Below are 19,826 nucleotides of genomic sequence, written 5' to 3'. Positions count from 1 at the left end.
ACAAAGTGTAATTAAAACAACATTCTTATTAAGATTAGCTTTTATTATTTCAATGTCGGATACAAATAGTACTTTCGTATCAAATAGGTATTTAAAATGCCACGATAGATAGAGAAAATTGTACAATAATCGAAACTCGAATGTGGACGCTCGCCTGCTACAGTATACAACATACAAATGCCAATAACTGTTTACAAACGAAAAGACAGGCACGTTGAACTTATAACTAGAAATATAATGTGTAAAACAAACTTCAATCCCTATATATCACAACTTGTGATGTTACATGACGTCAACACACGCCCTACACTTACGATTCAATGGAATTAGCTGCCTTCAACTCAAACAACGTAGCTGAAAAATATGCAGTTTAAAAATACAAAACTAAAACATATACTGTAAAATATAAAATTAAAAAAGAAAACTCTACTAAAAAGTTTAAAATATTGCATAAAACTTTCCATTAATTCTCCAATATAATTTATTAAAATTAATATTTACGGAATATACAATTATATTGAGGCGCGACGCTGCGCCGTATTATTATAAAAAGGGGCAAATAAGTGGTTACACAAATCCAAATGGTACACGCGTATTAAAAGCTAAATAAAATATTCCCTAGTCAATTACTAATTGTCAAGAAATCTTCTATTGCTAAGTACTTAAAAACAAGCTCTTCACTCTAAAAAGAAATAAATAGGCACATTCCATTCACTCTGAATGTTCAAAGAACTTTACAAGCTAGATTGGTACATCAATTTTACATTGTTCACTTAACTATAAATACTTTAAAATATACCACAATTATATTGCAGCATTTTTACAACATCCTGTTGTTATGGCTGTAAGTTTTGTACTCGATACACTTAAAATGGTACAAATTGTTTACTATTTTAATTAGTACATGTCTGCTTTAACAAACGCTTATAAAGTAAAAGACTGATATTTTATGCAAAGAAAAATTACATCCCATATTAGACATGCACTCACGAAAATAAAACTATTATTATTTTATTATTTATCGGTATAAAATGTATGCTAATTGAAACCAAAAAATTATACAAAAATAAAAATTTATTCCTAGACGCAAAATCGACCATTGAATTTCAATTCAACACTGTATTCAAAAATGGCAGTACGTTTAGCTGTCTAGGTTTTATTTAACATCATTAAAGTACCACAATACCGTAATTTTATTAACTATAATGTCGCTTTATGTTCCGGAATCACGACAAACATAATCGGTGGAACCGGGAACCGGTTGTTCCTCAGTCGTCAATTAAAAAAATCTGTATCAATATTTTTTTGACCAAAAGATGTTAAAAAAAAAAATTGCCATGCTGCGCTAACCTATATACAACCTTGTAAAGATATTTCATTGTTACGCTGTGTATAAATGCTCCTCGTTTTAGTGTTTCATATCGTTGGCTCGATATCGATAGTCGATATGTGTCGGCGGTTATGTCTCGGTGGGGGCGGGTGTGGGGGGCACGGGCACGGCGAGTGGGGAGCGCTGGCGGTCAAACATCTCCAGGATCAGCTTGGGGTCGGTGCCGGCGGGGACTGTGACCGTGCCCGTCTGCACAACACGCCTCATGAGTACCATCGCACGTTCTTCTCTGCGGCACCCCGTGGCGGACGCTCGCGTTTCAGCTCGCCCGCTAGTGACGCGACTTTGTTAACTCAATATCGATAGTTTGATCGATTGATGATGATGGACCGAGACAAACACGAGCGGACGCCACAACAATGCGCAGATCTTATTTTTTTTGTCAGTTATTTGAATTAGAACACGATTAGGTTAGTAGACTGAACTTAATGCTGCAATTGCAACTCTGATAGATAAAATAAAAAGCCAATAGGGTAGAAATAATAAAATTGTTTTATAAAGAGCTGTCATGCAATATTATGCTTTATATTGATAGTAATTAGGTATAAAAGCAAAGTGGTGGGTACCTCGATACGGGTGATGACTCCTTCCTCACGACTGTGCTCTAGGACTACAAACAAAAACACAAAGCGCCCGTCAAACATACAAACGAACAAACAACGTAAACATATAATAATGGTATATGAAGCGAGATTAAACTCAAAATATTATTAGGCAGGGTTAGTAGAACAAATATTTGGACATTGGAAACAAAAATAAGTTTAACAAATACAGTTTCACATTTTTATCCCTTACGGGGTGGACAGAGCCAGGAGTAGCGCTTAGCTGGACAGCGGATTTGTTTTAGGAACACAATAATTTGCAAATAATACTTGTTTCTAATAATGTTTCTATTAACCCTGAATTTGTTTATCGTATGTTCAAAATTTTTTTAAATTTTGTGGGGTTTTATTTATAGCATCAAATTATTATGAAATGTCTAAAATTAACAGTGCCGTCTGGCTAATTTACAGCGTAGTTGCAATGTAGTCAAATCGGATATTTTTTTACAAATTTCAAAAACAATACAATATGGGGCTTGTATGAAGGTGAGTATAGCCTACGTCAAATATCTTGGAACCGACAATAAGATATTAGATTAACCGATATTATCAGAAATACCATAAAATAGATGAATTAAACTTTAGATATGTATTATAAATAAAACCCTTTGGTCACTCATATGATAAATTACATTATATAGCAAGCCACTTTGAAGCCAATTGGCGTTTTCATGCATAGGTATTTTTTAGTGCAAGTGTGTTCTTGCATTTTTTCTTTGAACATTTTTATGTCATGTATTTCAATAATTATATAGTCTAGCTAAATGTTACATTATGAACAGGCTAAATGATAAAGAAAATAATTCGAGCAGGAAAACAAGCAATATAATTTAGAATAGCTGCGACCGCGCCTTCGTTCTCGTAGGAATTTCCGGCTAAAAAGTTGCCTATGTGCTATTTAAGGTTAATCCGTGTACTAAACTACAACGGAATGCGTCCAATAGAATTTTCGTGATGACTATTATAAATGACCTCATACACTCATACACGTGATGACTTTTATAAATGACCATTACCACGTGTAAACCTATATAGGTTTTTGTTGGTAGTGCTTGTATTTTTCATATAAAATATTGTAACATAAATAAATAAATAAAAAAAACATACAAACTTTCGCATATTTAATATTGGACAAATAAGACTTATGTATTCGATTCAGTGACCGATCTGGATAGAAATATATACTTGATCTCTGAGTAACCTAGCGACTTTACATAAATAATTTGTGTTACTTGTATTTTGATGCGGCAAATCAAAAAGAAAAATAATATATAGTTATACTTAAACCTATTCTTTATTTTTTCTTATGTCTTCAAAACGTCAATAAAATATTTAGTTATGAACTTTGTTTCTAGGTATGAAAAAACTAAACTAAATATAATTTTGTGAAGAGTTTGAGCATCACGTATTTTATTTAGTAATGTATAACACTCATTCTAAAACATTATAATGACTTATTAATAAAGAAAATTGAATTAAAACTTGTCTAGGACTAGTTCAAACATATCAGTGTCCTCTTCACAGAAAACAAATGTGTATTTAGTGACGTTTGGATTTTGTAGGACTTATCAAAGTGTTGTACTCACTGTTTTCCGTGGCGGTGGTTGTAGTGGTAGTAGTAGTACCTTCGACCCCACCATCATTCATGGTGGTCCTTGTGGTAGTCTTCACAACCATCGAACTCGTGTTCACCTGCGAATTCTGTATACCAAACATTTTTTTTAACATCTTACACAAGAATAAGAGATAAAATGTTAAAGTTTCTTCTTTGATTTGGTTAAAATACGTCGAGCTCAGAGAGCGTTGCGTTGGGAATTAGCATATGCTCGTAATTTTCACACGTATCTACAGTGAATGATGCACAATCTAATTTAGTCTTTATTGCATTGACATAAGGACAGAGTTATCCGTTCGATATGTATATTGTACGATTACATCACCCAATTATAATTTCGGTTAGCAATAACAATTAAAACCAATTTCGCTGGAGTTTATGAGACCAACCATTCAACTAGTATGAATCATATTTGTAACAATGATCTGTGACTAATGAATTGTTAAATAAATAAGCTATTGCCCGCGACTACGCGCGCGGTAATAAGTAAACTCATGTCACTCTCCATTCTTCAAATTAGATTCACACAAAAAAAATCACATAAATTCATTGCCCAATTTTGGCGTGGACATTCTTTTTCATATTTATAATATCACTATGGATATTAAAAAACAAGTACGTTTTTGAGGAAATAAAAATGATTCACAATCCACTTAAATCGAAAGCAATAAAAAGGCGCCAAACGTCGGGCGCTTTTTTTTTACGTTCGTGCGATCGAGAGGTTAGCCCATAACGCCTCCATCTTTGTTTGTTTGACGACCGCCAGGTGGCGACCAGGATATTACCTGTAAATTGATGTCGAGTTCTGGCTGGGAGCCGCTGTTGGGCGCGGCTGTGTGGTCTCGCACTGAATCCACTGTGATGTCAGCCGACACGGCTGTGACGTCATGCGCTGCTTCTGCCGTCTCCTCCTAATATAAAATGTTATTATACTTAAAAATATACAGTTTTAAACCACGGCACGGTTGGTCGACGGACGTCAAAACAACGGAGGGCGACGGAGCAGCGGTCTAAGAAAGCAGAAATTCTATGAAGATTCTACGTACGTCAACGTCAAAACCTCTGGAAAACAATGGAGAGACACGACGCAAAAACGATGTTCAAAGTTACACACTCGCTAAATAGACAGTTACCCGACTTGCTGTTGATGTGACAATTTTAAAACGGAGATCAAATATTTTTTCAAACTGGTTAATGCTAGCTAGCGACGCGAGAACTCTTCTCGCGCCGATGGTTCCGTAAAATTTGTTTTTTTTTTTTTTGTTATTTACTTAAATATTTACGATTATTATACGCATTGCATATGGGATTTATTTATTACCTGTGTTGTGAGTAAATGGTAATCAATGCCAGTTGACGGGAATTAGTTTTGATTTCATTTCAATCAAATATTTGACTTTTGATCGCATTGAGATTTTTTCACAGCCATGAGACCATAGAATTCTCACTTTACAACTATACTATACGTCTTGACAGACGGATCATTCTCGGCACGGAACCCTAAAAGCAGACTGACAAACCTTATGCTCTCCGTTGGTGAGCGGGGGCTCCTCAGCGGGCCCGCGCAGCGCCGCCGCCCACGGGGACAGGATCACTTGGCACTGCGCTATCGTCACCTGCACACACACGAATCAAATGAAGGATAAGTTATTAATGGCCCGTCCCGGCTTCGCTCGAGTAATACCATAATAAATTATACACATAAACCTTCCTCAGGAAATCTTTTTATAAAAACCCGCATCAAAATCCGTTGCGTAGTTTTAAAGATCTAAGCATACATAGGGACAGACAGACAGCGGCAAGCGAGTTTTTTTTTGTTTTGTGATAAATTTAATACAATTAAAATAAATATATTACAGCCATTTAATATAACCAAAACGTCTGAAGGACTTATAACAAATGACCTGCAGAGCATCTTGGGTGGATTTTCCCCGAGAACACACGTAAATGTTAACTAGTTCAGAAATTTGAGAGAGCACAAATCATACCTTTGTAGCGGAGAGGGTAATTCGCTGCAACTCCGACGACGAATGCAGATAGAGCGCCTCCCCTCGCTTGGAGAAGCATAAACTTGTAATGCCACTGAAACAAGACAAACGGTTATATAATATTGCAGAATATCACTGATCAAGTGCGATTTGGAAATGCACATTAATTGCCAACATATGTGATAGGGTCGAGGCAGACGAGTGGGGAAGGGGTTCAGAACGGAAAACAAACCCAGACACATTAAATGAATTTGTTTTAAATAAATTTTGACGTCAATAAGTGTTGTATGTCATCCTAGGTAAAATAAAGAAGTTTTGAATTTGAAAAATATGCGCGTCTTTCATTGTCTCTTCATCTTCATAGTCGTATTCCTCATGGCTGAGGGTCGTGGTCATTACGTGGAATTAAACACACATAACAACTTTCTTGGCATTATTAATGGAGTGGTTTGCTATTGCCTTTTCCATTTCACACACAAGTTAATAATCAACCAGTGTGCAGGTTTCCTCAAGATGTTTTCCTTCACCGGAAGCAAGTGGTGGTCAATGAAAGCTACTGTACATGAGTCAGATTGGTATACAAACTCATGTGGCACACGAGTAGGATTCGAACCTGGGACCTTTCAATTGACAGGCGGGCGTCTTAACCATTACACCACCACCGCTTCATTGTACCTGTGCAGAAATTGATATACTGCTTCTTATTTATATTTGGTCCGTGAAGTGGGCTATGAAGTTAATCTTACTCACTTGATGTCCTCCTTGCGGACGGCAGCTGCGTTCAGCTGCCTCCTCAGCTCCGGACTGAGCACCAAGCAGTCTCCGAGGTTGGTCAGACACAGTAAGCACCACTCGCGGTGTTTCTCAGCGCCGGCTATGTTACACTCGAACCAAGCGAAGGCCGTCCGCCGAACCTGCAAACATAAAAAATCATGTCGTCTCTCTCTCTCTCACTCTCTCATATGAAAGATTTTCTGGTTTCTCACAGCCTCGGGAGACCAGGGTACTATTTACAACTTCAAGAATTCATTAAACACGAGTGATTTTGATGAACGTGGACGGACACTAGGCGCATGCTTGAACGCTGTGTTGCCATTGGTCAAAGAGTTCACAACAGATTGATTTGGCCCCAAAGTAAGTTCGAAACGAGTGTTTTGGGAAACTCAGCGATACTATATTTTATAACATATACATATATAAATAAACATCCAAGTAAATCTGAAAAAGTTCATTTTCCATGTTGACCTGACCGGGGATCGAACCTGGGATACCGAGTGTAGCAGTCCGGCGTGAAGACCACGGAAGTCGTCATAATTAAAATGTTTGTACTGTCAGTTTTGGGTTCTGGATGGTGATGGGATGTATGCAGAAACTCTCTTTATAATTCCGTTTTGAAACCAGTGAAAATAGACAAGTTACTTGTCAAATTGAATGTTTTTTTAAATGTCAGGCTTAGTGAAGTTTTGTTTTTCACATGTCTATCGTTCTGTGGTGACATCATAAAATTTTTATCATCAATCAATCAAAATGATTGACCAAAAATCCTTTAACTAAAAGAACTAGTCATCTCACCCTGGCTCCCTCGTGCGCGGTCAGTTTGTACTTGTTGTGGGGCTTCAGACTCGGCAATGTGAACACCTTGAACTGTTCCTCTGATGTGATGAGAACGCGATGAGTCCCCGGCTCCGGAAGTGCTGATACTCCACGCTCCACCTACGTAAAAAAGACTTTTCTCAATATGGCGTAATTTAATTATGGTAATTTTATGTACATTGCACAAATTTTCACAACAAGCACAGTACATTAAATGAATGGAAAGATTGATCTTCACTAATATGATTCGCCGAGTAGACAATAAAGTTTACAGTGAAAGAAAAATATAAAATTTCATAAAATGTGTGCAGTGTAAATAAAATCACAATGTACAATAAAAGGTAATGGCGCGACAACCAGCTTGCTTAGCGATAAAAAAAAAACGCCAAGCAAAGCAATACGACAACATGGAGCAGTTTCATTATTTAAAAGTATGAGTCTTGATAACAGAAGGTAAAGTTTATTAAACTAGTTTATCAATCTGTGTGATTTGTCCTAATATATTTATTTATTTTATTTATTTAAACTGTAGAGGTATATTAGAGTGTGCTGTAACCTATAGGTTACTGGAGGTATATAGCTGTAACCTTTCCCAATCTACGTCAAAGTAAAGTAAATAGACATATATAACCTTTAACAAATTTATTTGTTAAAGTTACTATAATTAAACACGAAAGCAAGGTTTATTTTACGTACGACAAACATATTCATTACGAAATGCGAAAGTGCGACTGTTACATTATCACGCTAAACAATTTTTGATGAAATTACATGCATATAGTTAAAGACCCGAGTTGAAACATAAGACTATATTTTTTACCAATTTTTACCTCCCGGAGACTAGAAATGATTGATTAAAGTTTGTATTACAAACGCACCCCTTAAATTTTGCCGCGGGCGAAGCTGTCGGCTACAGTATAGTGCCTAATGTATGCGTATGCTAAGCTTCGAGGCGGATTACTTTGTCCAAAGCCTCACCTCATTTTGAATCATCCCTGGTACTGGGATCACTCCAGAATCGGAATGCTTTGGAGTGGAACATTAGGTTAGTAAACCAAAAATATAGAAGAGTTCATTGACTGTCGCTGTTGTGGCGTTCTGTCTCTTTCTAGACCTTGATGACTTTTTATAAATCAGACAGACAGACACAATTAGCGGTCAAACTTAAAAACCCCTCTTTTTCGTCTAGGGTTAACAAAAATACAGCATAATACCTTGCTTTTATTCGGAGTGAAGCCTCATTCAGTCACTTAACCACGAGCTTGCAGCTTATTTTATACCTTGTCTCATATATAAGGGTAAGTAAAATAAGGAATATCCTATGGAGAATTTGTATGCGAAATGTTTTATCTCATTTGACTACGCAATCTTTAGTTTTCTTTGCTAAGATCTAATAACTCCTTTTTTTTTCTTGGCACCAATTCCAATTTAAATTATCAAGTGAATACTACCAACGCTATATTCATTATTTATGAAATTTAGTAAATTCAGTATAAGTAAACATTACTATTTACAGTCGTGTAACTTACCTCCATTGAAGCGGTGGTGGTGTAATGGTTAAGACACCTGTGGATCGAAAGGTCCCAGGTTCGGATCATACTCCTGACAGAAGATATACCAATCTGATTCAAGTATTCCGTTGTAGGAAAACATCGTGAAACCTGCACACTGGTTGACTATTACATGGAAGAAGGCAATGGCAAACAACTCCATTAATAGCGCGAAGGAAGTTGTTGTGCGTGTTTCATTCCACGTCCCACAGCCATGAGGAAATAAGACTATGGAGAACTTACCTCCAGAGGATCTGGCAGCGGCACGGAGGCGCCATCTAGCACGGTGATGCCTATGACCGGCGCTCTGTGTTTCAGTTGGATCTCCTTGGCGAGCTGACACGTCACCTGTGTGAATTATAAAGTATTTATTACAAAACTAGCTTTTGTTCGCGGCTACGTCCGCGTAACTTTGTGGCTTCGACCGCTCATAACTTATTATATACCAGATTTTAAGTTAGACGATCCGCTATACAACTGTGAAAAGCGCATCAAATTCAAAGTAGTAGTTTTGCGCAAACAAACATATAGACAGACAGACAAAAATTCTAAAACACCATAATTATTTTTCTTTAATATCTCCTATGCGCAGACATAACCCACTTACACTTTTGTTATATGTATATACGTATGTTATTTCTTCACGTATTCAAACAAGTGTAAATAATTTACATTATATTCCGTTCTCAAGTTCGATATTACATTTCGATGGAAACCACTTAAAATTAAGATTGTTTTAACTCAGATAAAATTAATACATAATGATAACATGACTCACTTTATCCTCTTTCCGCTTATTCGTGTTGGGCACGTGTATTGTGAACGCGTACACTGTGCCGTTGTTGGTGCCCGCCCAAAGCGTGGGCATCGAATTTTGTGCTGAAAAAAAAAAGTTTGTTATAAAAAAGTTAGTTTAGTTCCGAGTACAAAACTAGTGTTATTACCAGGTCTGAATTCGTTTTGGCAGAAGGGAAAGTACATCTGCTGTCTCCAGTCCAGCAGTACTTAATGAATAATTGTGATTTATTGGTATATATATATATATACGGATATACATATCGAGTTAGTCCCAAGGTAAGTTCGGAACTTCTGTTATGGTGTTGAAGTAATTAAATGTAACTGCTGTTTCTCTCTCTCTAGCTTCGACCATCACACTGTGTATTTGTGTTCTGATAAACCCAAATAAATCTCGGTTCCTCCTGTGGCTTCTTTTTATTTCGATAATATTTTTTTTATTTCCATAATTCTTCATATGGGGTACATAACGACACAATATTTTACGACATATAGTATATGCCATATTCAGATAAACATCCAAGACCTAAGTCAATCTAAAATATCTATTTATATTTTAGGCGACATCGAACCCAGGACCGTGTAGCAGTCCATTAGACAACAGAGGTTGTGAACTAGGACTGAGATGGAGATGCATGTACTGACTGTTGATGAGGAAGGTCCTGGCGAAGTAGACGCAGCGCAGCATTGAGCCGTACGCGTCGTCGGTAGAGCGCGCCTCCACCGCGCGCTCTATGGGCTTCACGTCCGCGTCTGTGTCCGACGCCGCCTTGTCTATGGGCTTCTTCGGTGGGGGCTGTACGGCACAATTCCATTGTATTTTTTAATCTATACTTATTGTGTACATTATTTATGCTGTCACAATTTAAATGTATAAAAGATTATGTAAATAAAATATTTCGATTTGTAATGTATGGAATTATGACGTAAATTAATAACAGTTGTTATAAGGATACTGCACCATGTTTATACTGAACATTGTTTTTGATAGTGATGAGTTTTACAATATGCCTTTTTTATAAGACATTTATTTTTTTTATATAATTTTTGAATTTTTTATCAGCCCTATGAAGAATTCATTTAGGAAATTTGGATTCGCTTCCGATCAAAAGACGTTTCAATTTTGGTCAACAGATGTTCAGGGATAAACAATTTATCGCTATTGCACAAGACTTTATAAGTGTAATCACTTACATTTTTATAAAGAAAATATAAAGCTAGGAATAAAAGACCATCAAAATGGTGTATACCTGTGTGGGGGAGGTGGGGCTGGAGGTGGTCTGCCTGCGCTGCGACCTGCCCTTCCTGAGACGACGGAACGACTCACGAAGGGACTTCTTGAACGATTTCCTCCGCGATATGGGCGTGTCACCCGCTCCCGAATCTGTAAACACGTCAATATATCATTTTTTGTTTTATATTTCAGCCGTTACTTATGTTTAACCTCGAGTCTAAGTTCATCAAAAACGGACAAACAGTTGCCGTGATTTAGCTGTTTATTGGTATTTTTTACTAGATCAGATCGAGCTAGCCCCGAAGTAAGTTGGAGAGTTGTGTGAATACCGACCGTGCAGCGTGAGCGTGCACTTGTGCAGCACCGGACGTGCGCAGCGCGCGTCCAGCAGCGCCAGCCCGTGCGCCGTGCCCGCGCACACCACGCCCCACTCCCACTGCGCCGCCAGCGCCGTCACCGCCGCGGGCGGCGTCAGCTGCACCACCGACGTTGTCTGGAACATCATATCATCAGACCATAAGCTTGCGCTTGTGCGTAAAAAACGCATCTATATAGGGTATACGTTCCACGCAAGAAAGGGTTAAAAATTCATGTGGCACGACTAGTATTCGAACCTCTAAAATTGGGAACTTAGACGGACTTAACCACTAGACCACCACCACTTCCTAATTAAAACTGAGATAAGAACAATAAATACTAAACGTAGATTTTACCTGATATCCTTGAGGGAACGAGATGGCGCCGGTCTTCAGCGTGAGTTGATCGTGACCCTTCCACACGAAACCGTCGCGGTCCGACACTATGTTCACAGACAGGCCCTGTAATAAACAACTATTTTGTAGAATGCTTAGTCAGATACATAGACAGAGTAAACTACAGACACTGTCATATCGATCACCGTCATTTCGTCATACAAGAAAGAGAAATTCTCACGCTCATTAAAAATACACGAGAAGAAACGGAACAAAGCACTAATATATTTTGTAACAGCCTACCACGATTTGCCGGGTTGGCGTATATGAATAGTCTTACCTCATTCGTCTATTCTGACCACGCGTCTATAAATTTCTTAAATAAAATAACCTAAAAGTGACTTAAAATAGCCACGGGAGTGTATTTGTTGTAGTGAGTGTTATGAATGACCATACCTTGACTTCACTAGTGTTGGCGGTGGTCTTGAGGCAGGCGATCACGATGTGTCCGGCCGCGCCGCCGATGGTCAGCATCCCGGACAGGGGACACAGTATAATCTGAACATAATACAAAATTTAAGTAAATATGTCACACCAGGTGCGCTCCGGGGCTTCGCTCCCATGGGAATTTCGCGATAAAAAGTACCCTATGTGATATTTCATGTTATATTCTACCCGTGTGTGACATTAAAAAACGTATTTCATCAAGATAAATAAATAATCTAATCTAATTCATCCATATCGAGTGTGTTATTGCTAACAATGATGTCAGATTTTATTCGAGTCGCCTAAAGATATCTGACTTGCTTTTTACTACCTACCACCATCTACATACACACTAGTGAACTGAACTGTCCACCAAGGATGTGCAGGTTTCCTAAAACATACACATTTTGTATTGATTTTGACATATTAACTAAAGATACAAGACAAAACTCACCTTTTTGATAGCTAGCCTGGGGTCGTCGCTGTATGGATCGAAGGTGCCCACTCGTCTGAATGGCGGCCATTCTTCTTCGTCTGTCTGACTATCGTTGTTCTCGCCCACTTCCAAGCCGCTAATTAAAAAGTATAAATATTGGTAAGTAAAACATTAATAGTAAAAGTTCAAATAGTAAACTTCGTTTTTTCTTAAAACTCATATTATGTATACAATTTTACCATGTATTTATATGATTTTACAGTAATATAAATTAAAATAGACTTTTTAGGTTATTACTACTTAGGATTTATTTTCAATAAAATTCAATGACTTCTGAATATATAGAGTAGAGATGAAAATAATTATGAGGAATGATCATTCATACTCATTATTAAGTATACAAAAGAAAGACATGAAAATGTAATCTTTTAAAACAGTCAAATTTTAATATTAAGCTACCGACAACATACAAATCTTTTTAGTTTTCATAACATTTACTTACATACATAACATATAATTGTATTAGATCAACTATAACAAAATAAAACGAAGAATATTTTCTATTTGATTATAATGTGCCAGCAAATTAAAATTACTATTACAAAATAATAATATAATATTAATTAAAAATCGATCTAATTTTAGCAATTCAATAATAAACAAACTTTGTAATATGCGCAAATCAAATTAGACATGTAAGAAATATGAGCAACGTTGATATAAAAAAATATATAGTGAAAAAAGAAATAAGTTATGCCACAGACGAGAAACAAGCTGAAAAAATTTAAACTAGATAAAAAGCACGCTGCAAAAAGCAATAGGCATGCTTATATGTTTGTTTTTACCTCGGTGAACATCTTTTGAGCCCGCTTCGCATCGTAGCAAGCAAGCAGAAGAAAATATCATTAGCAAGCACTGGGACTAATTAAGTACAGTCGACAGCACATTACGGGTTGATAAATTCAGGAAAAATAATCATATTGTCATAGACATATATGTATGCCAGTTGTCATCCAATTATGACCCTTAGGGCTGGTTCAACTCGCACATTAGCGCCATCAATAATATTTTCTAATAAAATGAATTATTAGGTATTTACCTTTCGTTATCAACTAAAATAAATGGATTGATAAATGTGCGTGGTGGTGTGCGATTGGCCCAGTGTTAACTACTCAAACTTATTGCAAATTCTTCGCTATTACCATTGCATAGAGGTCCATCTAATTTTATGTGCGGTTGACTGTTTATATAATGTGGATCATTATTTATTGTTTATGTAACTACATTTTCTGCATACAAATATATTGATTGTTTATTCGACTTATTGTGCTACTACTCTGGTAAAAAGGTTCTTTGAGAACGCGTAGAGGTATATCAAGTTACATCAAATATTCGAGTTTATGCGTCATGCTTTTCGCAGTCAAAAGATATGACTATTTATAGTTGAAGAGTTGTGTTATGAATGTGTCTTATATAAACTATCCTATTAAGAATTGAATTCTAAATTTGTCTTAGTTCCTACCTACCTGGAAAAAAAAACTATATATATTTAATTGAATTAGAGTTTTCCTTAGCTTGCAGACCTGGAAGTAACAATCTCACCTGAAGAGCTGCGCGGTGGTGTACTTGTAGAGCGGCGTCATGGCCACACCCGTCACGTCCCAGCAGCGCACGGAGCCGTCCTCGTGCCCCGTCAGCAGCAGCTGCCGCGCACCCTCACCCGCGCCCGCCACGCCGCTGCCCCCCGATATCGGCCACGCGCTCTCCGAATACATGTTCTCCGTTTGCTGGTTACCTGCACACGACAAATGTAGCTAGAATATTTCTACATTAAATATCATAAGGTTTTTTTTTCTAGGCCCTACCGTTCGATAGGTTACAATGATGTACAGTAACGTCGAGCTGTACTTGGAATGGGTGTACGACAGTGTAAATATACAATATAGTATCGTTGAGTTAGGATCCCATAACACAAGTCTCGAACTTACTTTATAGCTATAACTCAATCTGTATAATTTGTCTATATTTACACAATGTTGTGTACATTATGTATTTGTTATGTATTTACATAAACTAATAAATAAATAAACTAAATAGAGAACACAAACCCGCAGCCACAATGTTGTCGTAGACGTTGTCGGCCACGTTGTCCACCAGCTGCGCCGTGGTGACGGCGGACGCGTGTATGGACACCAGGTACGGCGGCCGCAGGGGTCTCCACTGGGAGTCTGTTAGGTCTATCACCACCAGCTCTTCTTCCGCTAGCACCACCTGCGGGAGCAAGAGAGAATTCTGATAAAGTATCTCATTTTTTTCCACTCTACTATAGCAATTTTGGATAATGTACTTTTCTAATAGTGAAAGAATTTTTGAAATCGGTTCGATAGTTTCGGAGATTACCCGTCTCAAACATCGAACTCACAAACGCTTACCTCTTTATAATAATAGTATAGACTAGCGGTCAGCTCCGGCTACGCTCGGGTAAAACAATAATAAAATAGTTGTATATGTTACTCCTGAAAGTTTCATCTATGTGCCAAATTTCATTAAAATCGGTCCAATCGTTTTTGTAATTTATACATTACAAACAAAAAATAGAAATCTTTTCTCTTTATAATATTAGTATGGATAAGCTTACCAAAGCGGAAGCCACTTGGTTGACGGTCTGAGCCTGTAGCTGCGCGGGAGTGCTGGGCCGCGACTGCTGCAGCGGAGCGCCGTCCGGCGGCACCGCGGTCGTTGTGAAGAAGTCTATCACCTGGAAACGATTACATGACAAATTAATTATTTAATCAACGAATTATGATCCGTGTCCATGATCTACTCGTGTAGACAAATTAATAATAACAGGGTGGCAATTCTACTATCGATAAGTTGTTATGGTGTCTCAATACTAGTTCGTATTGCGTGTCAATAAGAGCTACTATTGAAAAGCATGATTTTAATACCGAAACACTTATATACCTTAGTACATAATAAACATTTAACTGTATCACAAATAAAAGTCTCGAAAAGCATCTAAAGACTGACCCAAAAAAGAGGTGATAGATACGAGTATATACATGATGTAATTAATATCTATAAATATTAATAGTTTTAGATTTATCTCTACACTATCGCATTAGGTGTAACATTAGTTGGTACATTTATAAAACAGAGATTATTTTTTATGTGCGGTGGCTGAATAAAGTCAATATTGGTCTTAGGTACATGCATTTCATTACAAAATGGAGGAAATTAATAGTTCAACAATTTGTTTCTAATTAGAATGTTTTGATTAGAATTTGAAATCGTGGGTCAGATAGATATAGATACAGGAAAGAGCCGAGTGATACTTACCCTACTGGTGAAGTCGAAGGCAACAGTTTTCTCCCCTTGCTGCACTGTGACGGTCCATTTATCTGAATACAATGCTCTCGGAAGACCACCTGAAAGGGAATATTTAAAATTATATATTTTTTTGTTTGTTGTGAATGAAGTCTCTGATCCCTCTCTAAATGAAAAAAATATAAAAAAACCCTATTATATTTCTACTACTATGTAGTTTTACATCAAATTAACTTAGTCTGTACACATGTATGATGAATCAGTTGAATCATTTCATGAGAGGTGCGTTTTCTTCGTTTTACTCCCTAAATTCATTCACGGTCTATAAATAGTTACCGGAAAATATGGCAATCTCCTCGCCGCTAACGCCAGTCCTGGCCAGGATTTTGGTGATGGCTTTGCAGGGATAGGGTCCGTACGGGGACACGGGCTCCTTGAGCGGGCGCTCGCCCGCCGCCTCGCCCGCCGCCCACATCACGTACGACCCGTCGTTGTGGGACGATGTGAAGTGCTCACCTGAAATACAGAATACATATAGATATAAACATTAACTAGCTGCGATAATTTCGGGATAAAAATAACTTTCCAAGAAGAAAAGAAAAGAAGATTCCAGGTTATATTCCACAAATGTAATTTCATTAAATTCCGTCCAGTATTTTTTTTAAATTTAGTCCCAGTGCGTAAAAGCGTAACATATACATATACACACATACATCTTCACAAACTTTCGCATTTATTAGTAGGATTAATGCGAAAACCTGCCGGTATGTCTCTCAGGCTTTCACGGCCAAACCGCTGGACCGATTTTGGTATAGATATAGTTAATGAGCTGAGGTCAAACATAGGCTACCACGAACAGAGCTGCAATCAAAAGCTAGCTACAGATACAATTCTTCTATGAGAGTACCAGAGAGTCATGCTTATCATAAAAATCCAAACTAAACGTGTGTACAAATTTCAGCTCAATCGGATAAAAATATTTGTTTCAAAATTAAGTTGTTAGATTAGACCCGAGACATAGCGACATACATTGCGGGTTAAATAAAAGCTGTGGCACCAGAGAACAGGAAGCGCTTTAAAAACTTTGTAAAGCACTCACCATCATCATTCCAGCACAGACTTTCAAGCTGTTGGTTAGACACGAAGGTATCTACTGGATTTGCAGTCGGCCTGTCCCATAACACGATCAGACCACGGTTATACCCTATGAGCAGGCGGGTTGGCACTTTTGGGTGCTCGCATAGCGATTCCACTGCACCTGGGTTCACTTTGAAATCTTCTGGACAGCTGGAGTTGACAAATTAATATAATTATAATAACAGTATAGATATGGAACAAATTTTTTGTGGATAGTGACAAATAAAACGTATTTTCCAGGTTTCTTTTATAGCCATAGAGCGTAGGAGAACAGTCCCTTAATCAAATAAGGTATAGGAAAGCCTATGTTCAGTTCAGTTCAATGCCTAGTTCAGAAGGGACTTATTCCTTCTGATAGAAAATAATTGGTGTTTAATTGATTCTTAAATCAAATACTTACTTCTGCATAACCAAGTCCTGGTATATAACATCTTCGCTGACGGTGAAGGCGTTGACATCTAAAGAGTAAATATTCCCGCCCTCGGTACCTAACAGCATGTTCTTCCCTGAGGACTCGACGCACATAGCCGAAATCTTCTTGTTCTTGCCTTCGAACGTGTGGGATTTGAGTTCAACTAGGGATTTGTCTGTGATCTCCCATAGGTGGAGGCTGTTGTCGTCGCATTGCGAGATTAGTCGGCCGGTGCCTGGAATGTTACGATTAAGTTTTTATGACAAACATTAGAACCAGTTGCATCCTACAAGACAAAAAGTCAGGGATTCAACGGAATTTGATTAATTTTTAATTACCTTAGTATCTTGTTCTGAAAATGAACAAATAATCGCTCGAAAAATAAATAATTTAGAAATAAAAGTTCATAACAACATTTGACAAGTAGACATAATCAATCAAGGCATAATCAGGGCAGCAGATAAATATATCTACACATAAAATCTGATTTTATAAGGAAATGTCACGGATGTTCTATAAACATATAGAAATTACATTGACTTGTTATCTTAAAATTGTCATACATACATAAATAAAGCATGTATCACGCTGTAACTGAATCATAGCTACATAACTCCGACCATGATTGATGACGGCGTTGACAAGTCCTTCCGGCTTTTCCGGGAGGCAGCCGGAATTTCACTACACTACACATCTATGAATATAGCCTAATAATAGCGATATTGTGTAAGGCTTTTACCAGGAAATTGGTGGTAATATTTGGCCACTTCTTGCTTTTATAGCGAACATTTTCCTTCTTGTTTCTAAAAACAAAAGATGTGTCAACATTCTATTGTTTTAGTCGGTAAAAAAATATGCAAAATTAGCGCATATGAAGCAGTAATTCACTCGAGATTTATTACATTTTAACTGCCACGAAACGGCGGTAACCCTTATAGACTCGCGTATATTTCTCGTTAAATGACACACTTTCTTTAAAAACTCCGCCTGACTGGTTCAGGTGTACTTTTATTCATGACAAAACTAAAATTGATTTGGGCTAGACACGTGTGCAGAGATGTTGCGGAAACTAGCTAGAGGATCGGCGGCGGAGAGGTAGACCGAGAATGAGGTGGTGTCTAATCCAGTGCTTCTCTTGGCCTTAGATCGAGAGTTAAGGAAGCAGACAGAGGAGGCCTTTGCCCAGGAGAGCGAGACTTAATAGTATGAATACGTACCAGGAATGAAGTGTATTTGTATGACGGCCGAGTCGGGGTTGGTGTGTTGGCCGTAGAACTCGACTGTGGGCCGGCCGTACACTTTGAGGGCACCCGTACCAGTGCCGATGGCCGCCAGTCTGAGGAGCGGGTCCCATGCTAGCGCCGATGCTCTGTGCGGGAAGCCGTGCTGTACTGTCTGTGAAATAAAAAAAAACATTAATTTTATATTATTTATTTATATTTATGACTAGTTTTTGTGAATGTTCCGCGAGAACAGTAGTTTTCACCGGCATGAAAAATATCCTGTTGATAAAGCGTGAAGAGGTACGAAATAAACAAACTTGATTTAGCATTTGGCGGCATAAGTTCGCCAAAATCGTAAACATCGGTCCTTATCACAGGATTTTAGAAAATGGGCTACAATGTAAGAAAAAAATCTAAAGCACTAACGTAACTAACTGAATAGAATACTTAGCTGTATTTAGCAAAATCGTAAATGTCTAAACTGTGGTTAGACGAAACGTAATATAAGCCTCGTAAGTCGAGCTTTATTTCCACTAAAACACTCAGATATGCTCACAAAATACTTGAGAAACAAACATGCGTATATCGCAAGTACGCGTGTAGCAGACATATTTACTGATTGTAACTTGTAACGGCTCTGAACTGTTGGACTAATATTTATACAGATTGGGAAGCGCTGTCCAAATAGCGACCATAAAGTTTGGATATTATGGCATCGGCTGGATTGCATGTTTGCCAGAGAGGGGTAAAGGGGGGAGTGTTTATCTATGTGATTGAAACCGCGTGAATGTGAGGGGTGTGGGGTGGTGTCTGCGAATGTTGCGCTGATAATTATAGCACAATCGTCTAGCATTCTCAGACAAGACGCATTAATTTTTGATTTACACAACGTTACGACGGAATTAAAAAGCTAGCTTTACTTTGACTTAATAGTATTAGATAGCAATGGTTTTAATAGGGCCCGTGTCACGAAAGAATCATAAACAGCGGCAGTCGCTGACGAAAACAACGTGGCCAATCTGTAAATGATGCTTCCACTTATTGCCGCGAGACTCCTTTTGTGGAGCGATCTCTTTCTTTTATGAAACTCTACTTAAAAGTAGTAGAGTAGCTAGTTGTTCAGATATTTTTCAAAAAGTCTCGCCAGTTAAGTCGTGGTTTGAATACTACTTCCAATCTAAGTGCCATTATTGTGACCATAAGAGGCACGTTAGTTGTCTAAATAAGCTTGACAAAAGATGAACTCACGGTTCTTAGACCAAAAATAGCGACAACTGTCATCCGCATGATCTGATCTAGATTGCAGAAAGATTATACAATAACCTTATGAGTCATATGTAAGTACA

General features: G+C 37.7%; 1 protein-coding gene across 7 annotated transcripts in view; it reads right to left on the bottom strand.

Moving 5' to 3' along the window:
- Positions 1-28: 28 nt before the first annotated feature.
- The window catches only part of l(2)gl (lethal (2) giant larvae), a 46,926-nt gene continuing 27,128 nt past the window's right edge, over positions 29-19,826 (bottom strand). For 3 of the 7 annotated variants that reach the window (XM_053751307.1, XM_053751308.1, XM_053751306.1), the window contains exons 3-27: positions 18,475-18,652; positions 17,246-17,492; positions 16,808-16,995; positions 16,045-16,224; positions 15,721-15,809; positions 15,020-15,139; positions 14,490-14,652; positions 13,984-14,176; positions 13,227-13,250; positions 12,400-12,517; positions 11,916-12,017; positions 11,481-11,585; positions 11,101-11,260; positions 10,784-10,917; positions 10,179-10,329; positions 9,517-9,617; positions 8,982-9,086; positions 7,168-7,308; positions 6,346-6,509; positions 5,596-5,689; positions 5,128-5,223; positions 4,393-4,518; positions 3,579-3,693; positions 1,957-2,000; positions 29-1,579 (exon numbers count right to left, since the gene is read on the bottom strand). In XM_053751307.1, coding sequence (XP_053607282.1) covers positions 1,460-1,579; positions 1,957-2,000; positions 3,579-3,693; positions 4,393-4,518; positions 5,128-5,223; positions 5,596-5,689; positions 6,346-6,509; positions 7,168-7,308; positions 8,982-9,086; positions 9,517-9,617; positions 10,179-10,329; positions 10,784-10,917; positions 11,101-11,260; positions 11,481-11,585; positions 11,916-12,017; positions 12,400-12,517; positions 13,227-13,250; positions 13,984-14,176; positions 14,490-14,652; positions 15,020-15,139; positions 15,721-15,809; positions 16,045-16,224; positions 16,808-16,995; positions 17,246-17,492; positions 18,475-18,652 — 3,258 coding nt within the window. In that variant the 3' untranslated portion in view covers positions 29-1,459. Of the gene's footprint in view, positions 1,662-1,956; positions 2,001-3,578; positions 3,694-4,392; positions 4,519-5,127; positions 5,224-5,595; positions 5,690-6,345; positions 6,510-7,167; positions 7,309-8,981; positions 9,087-9,516; positions 9,618-10,178; positions 10,330-10,783; positions 10,918-11,100; positions 11,261-11,480; positions 11,586-11,915; positions 12,018-12,399; positions 12,518-13,226; positions 13,251-13,983; positions 14,177-14,489; positions 14,653-15,019; positions 15,140-15,720; positions 15,810-16,044; positions 16,225-16,807; positions 16,996-17,245; positions 17,493-18,474; positions 18,653-19,826 lie in introns of all 7 variants that reach the window. The other 4 variants (XM_053751313.1, XM_053751311.1, XM_053751312.1 and 1 more) reach the window with 4 other exon arrangements.

Source organism: Plodia interpunctella, chromosome 11, assembly GCF_027563975.2.
Source record: "Plodia interpunctella isolate USDA-ARS_2022_Savannah chromosome 11, ilPloInte3.2, whole genome shotgun sequence".
NCBI classification, from domain to species: domain Eukaryota; kingdom Metazoa; phylum Arthropoda; class Insecta; order Lepidoptera; family Pyralidae; genus Plodia; species Plodia interpunctella.
Note: the sequence above shows the minus strand (reverse complement) of the source record. Positions and strands in the feature narration are given on the sequence as shown.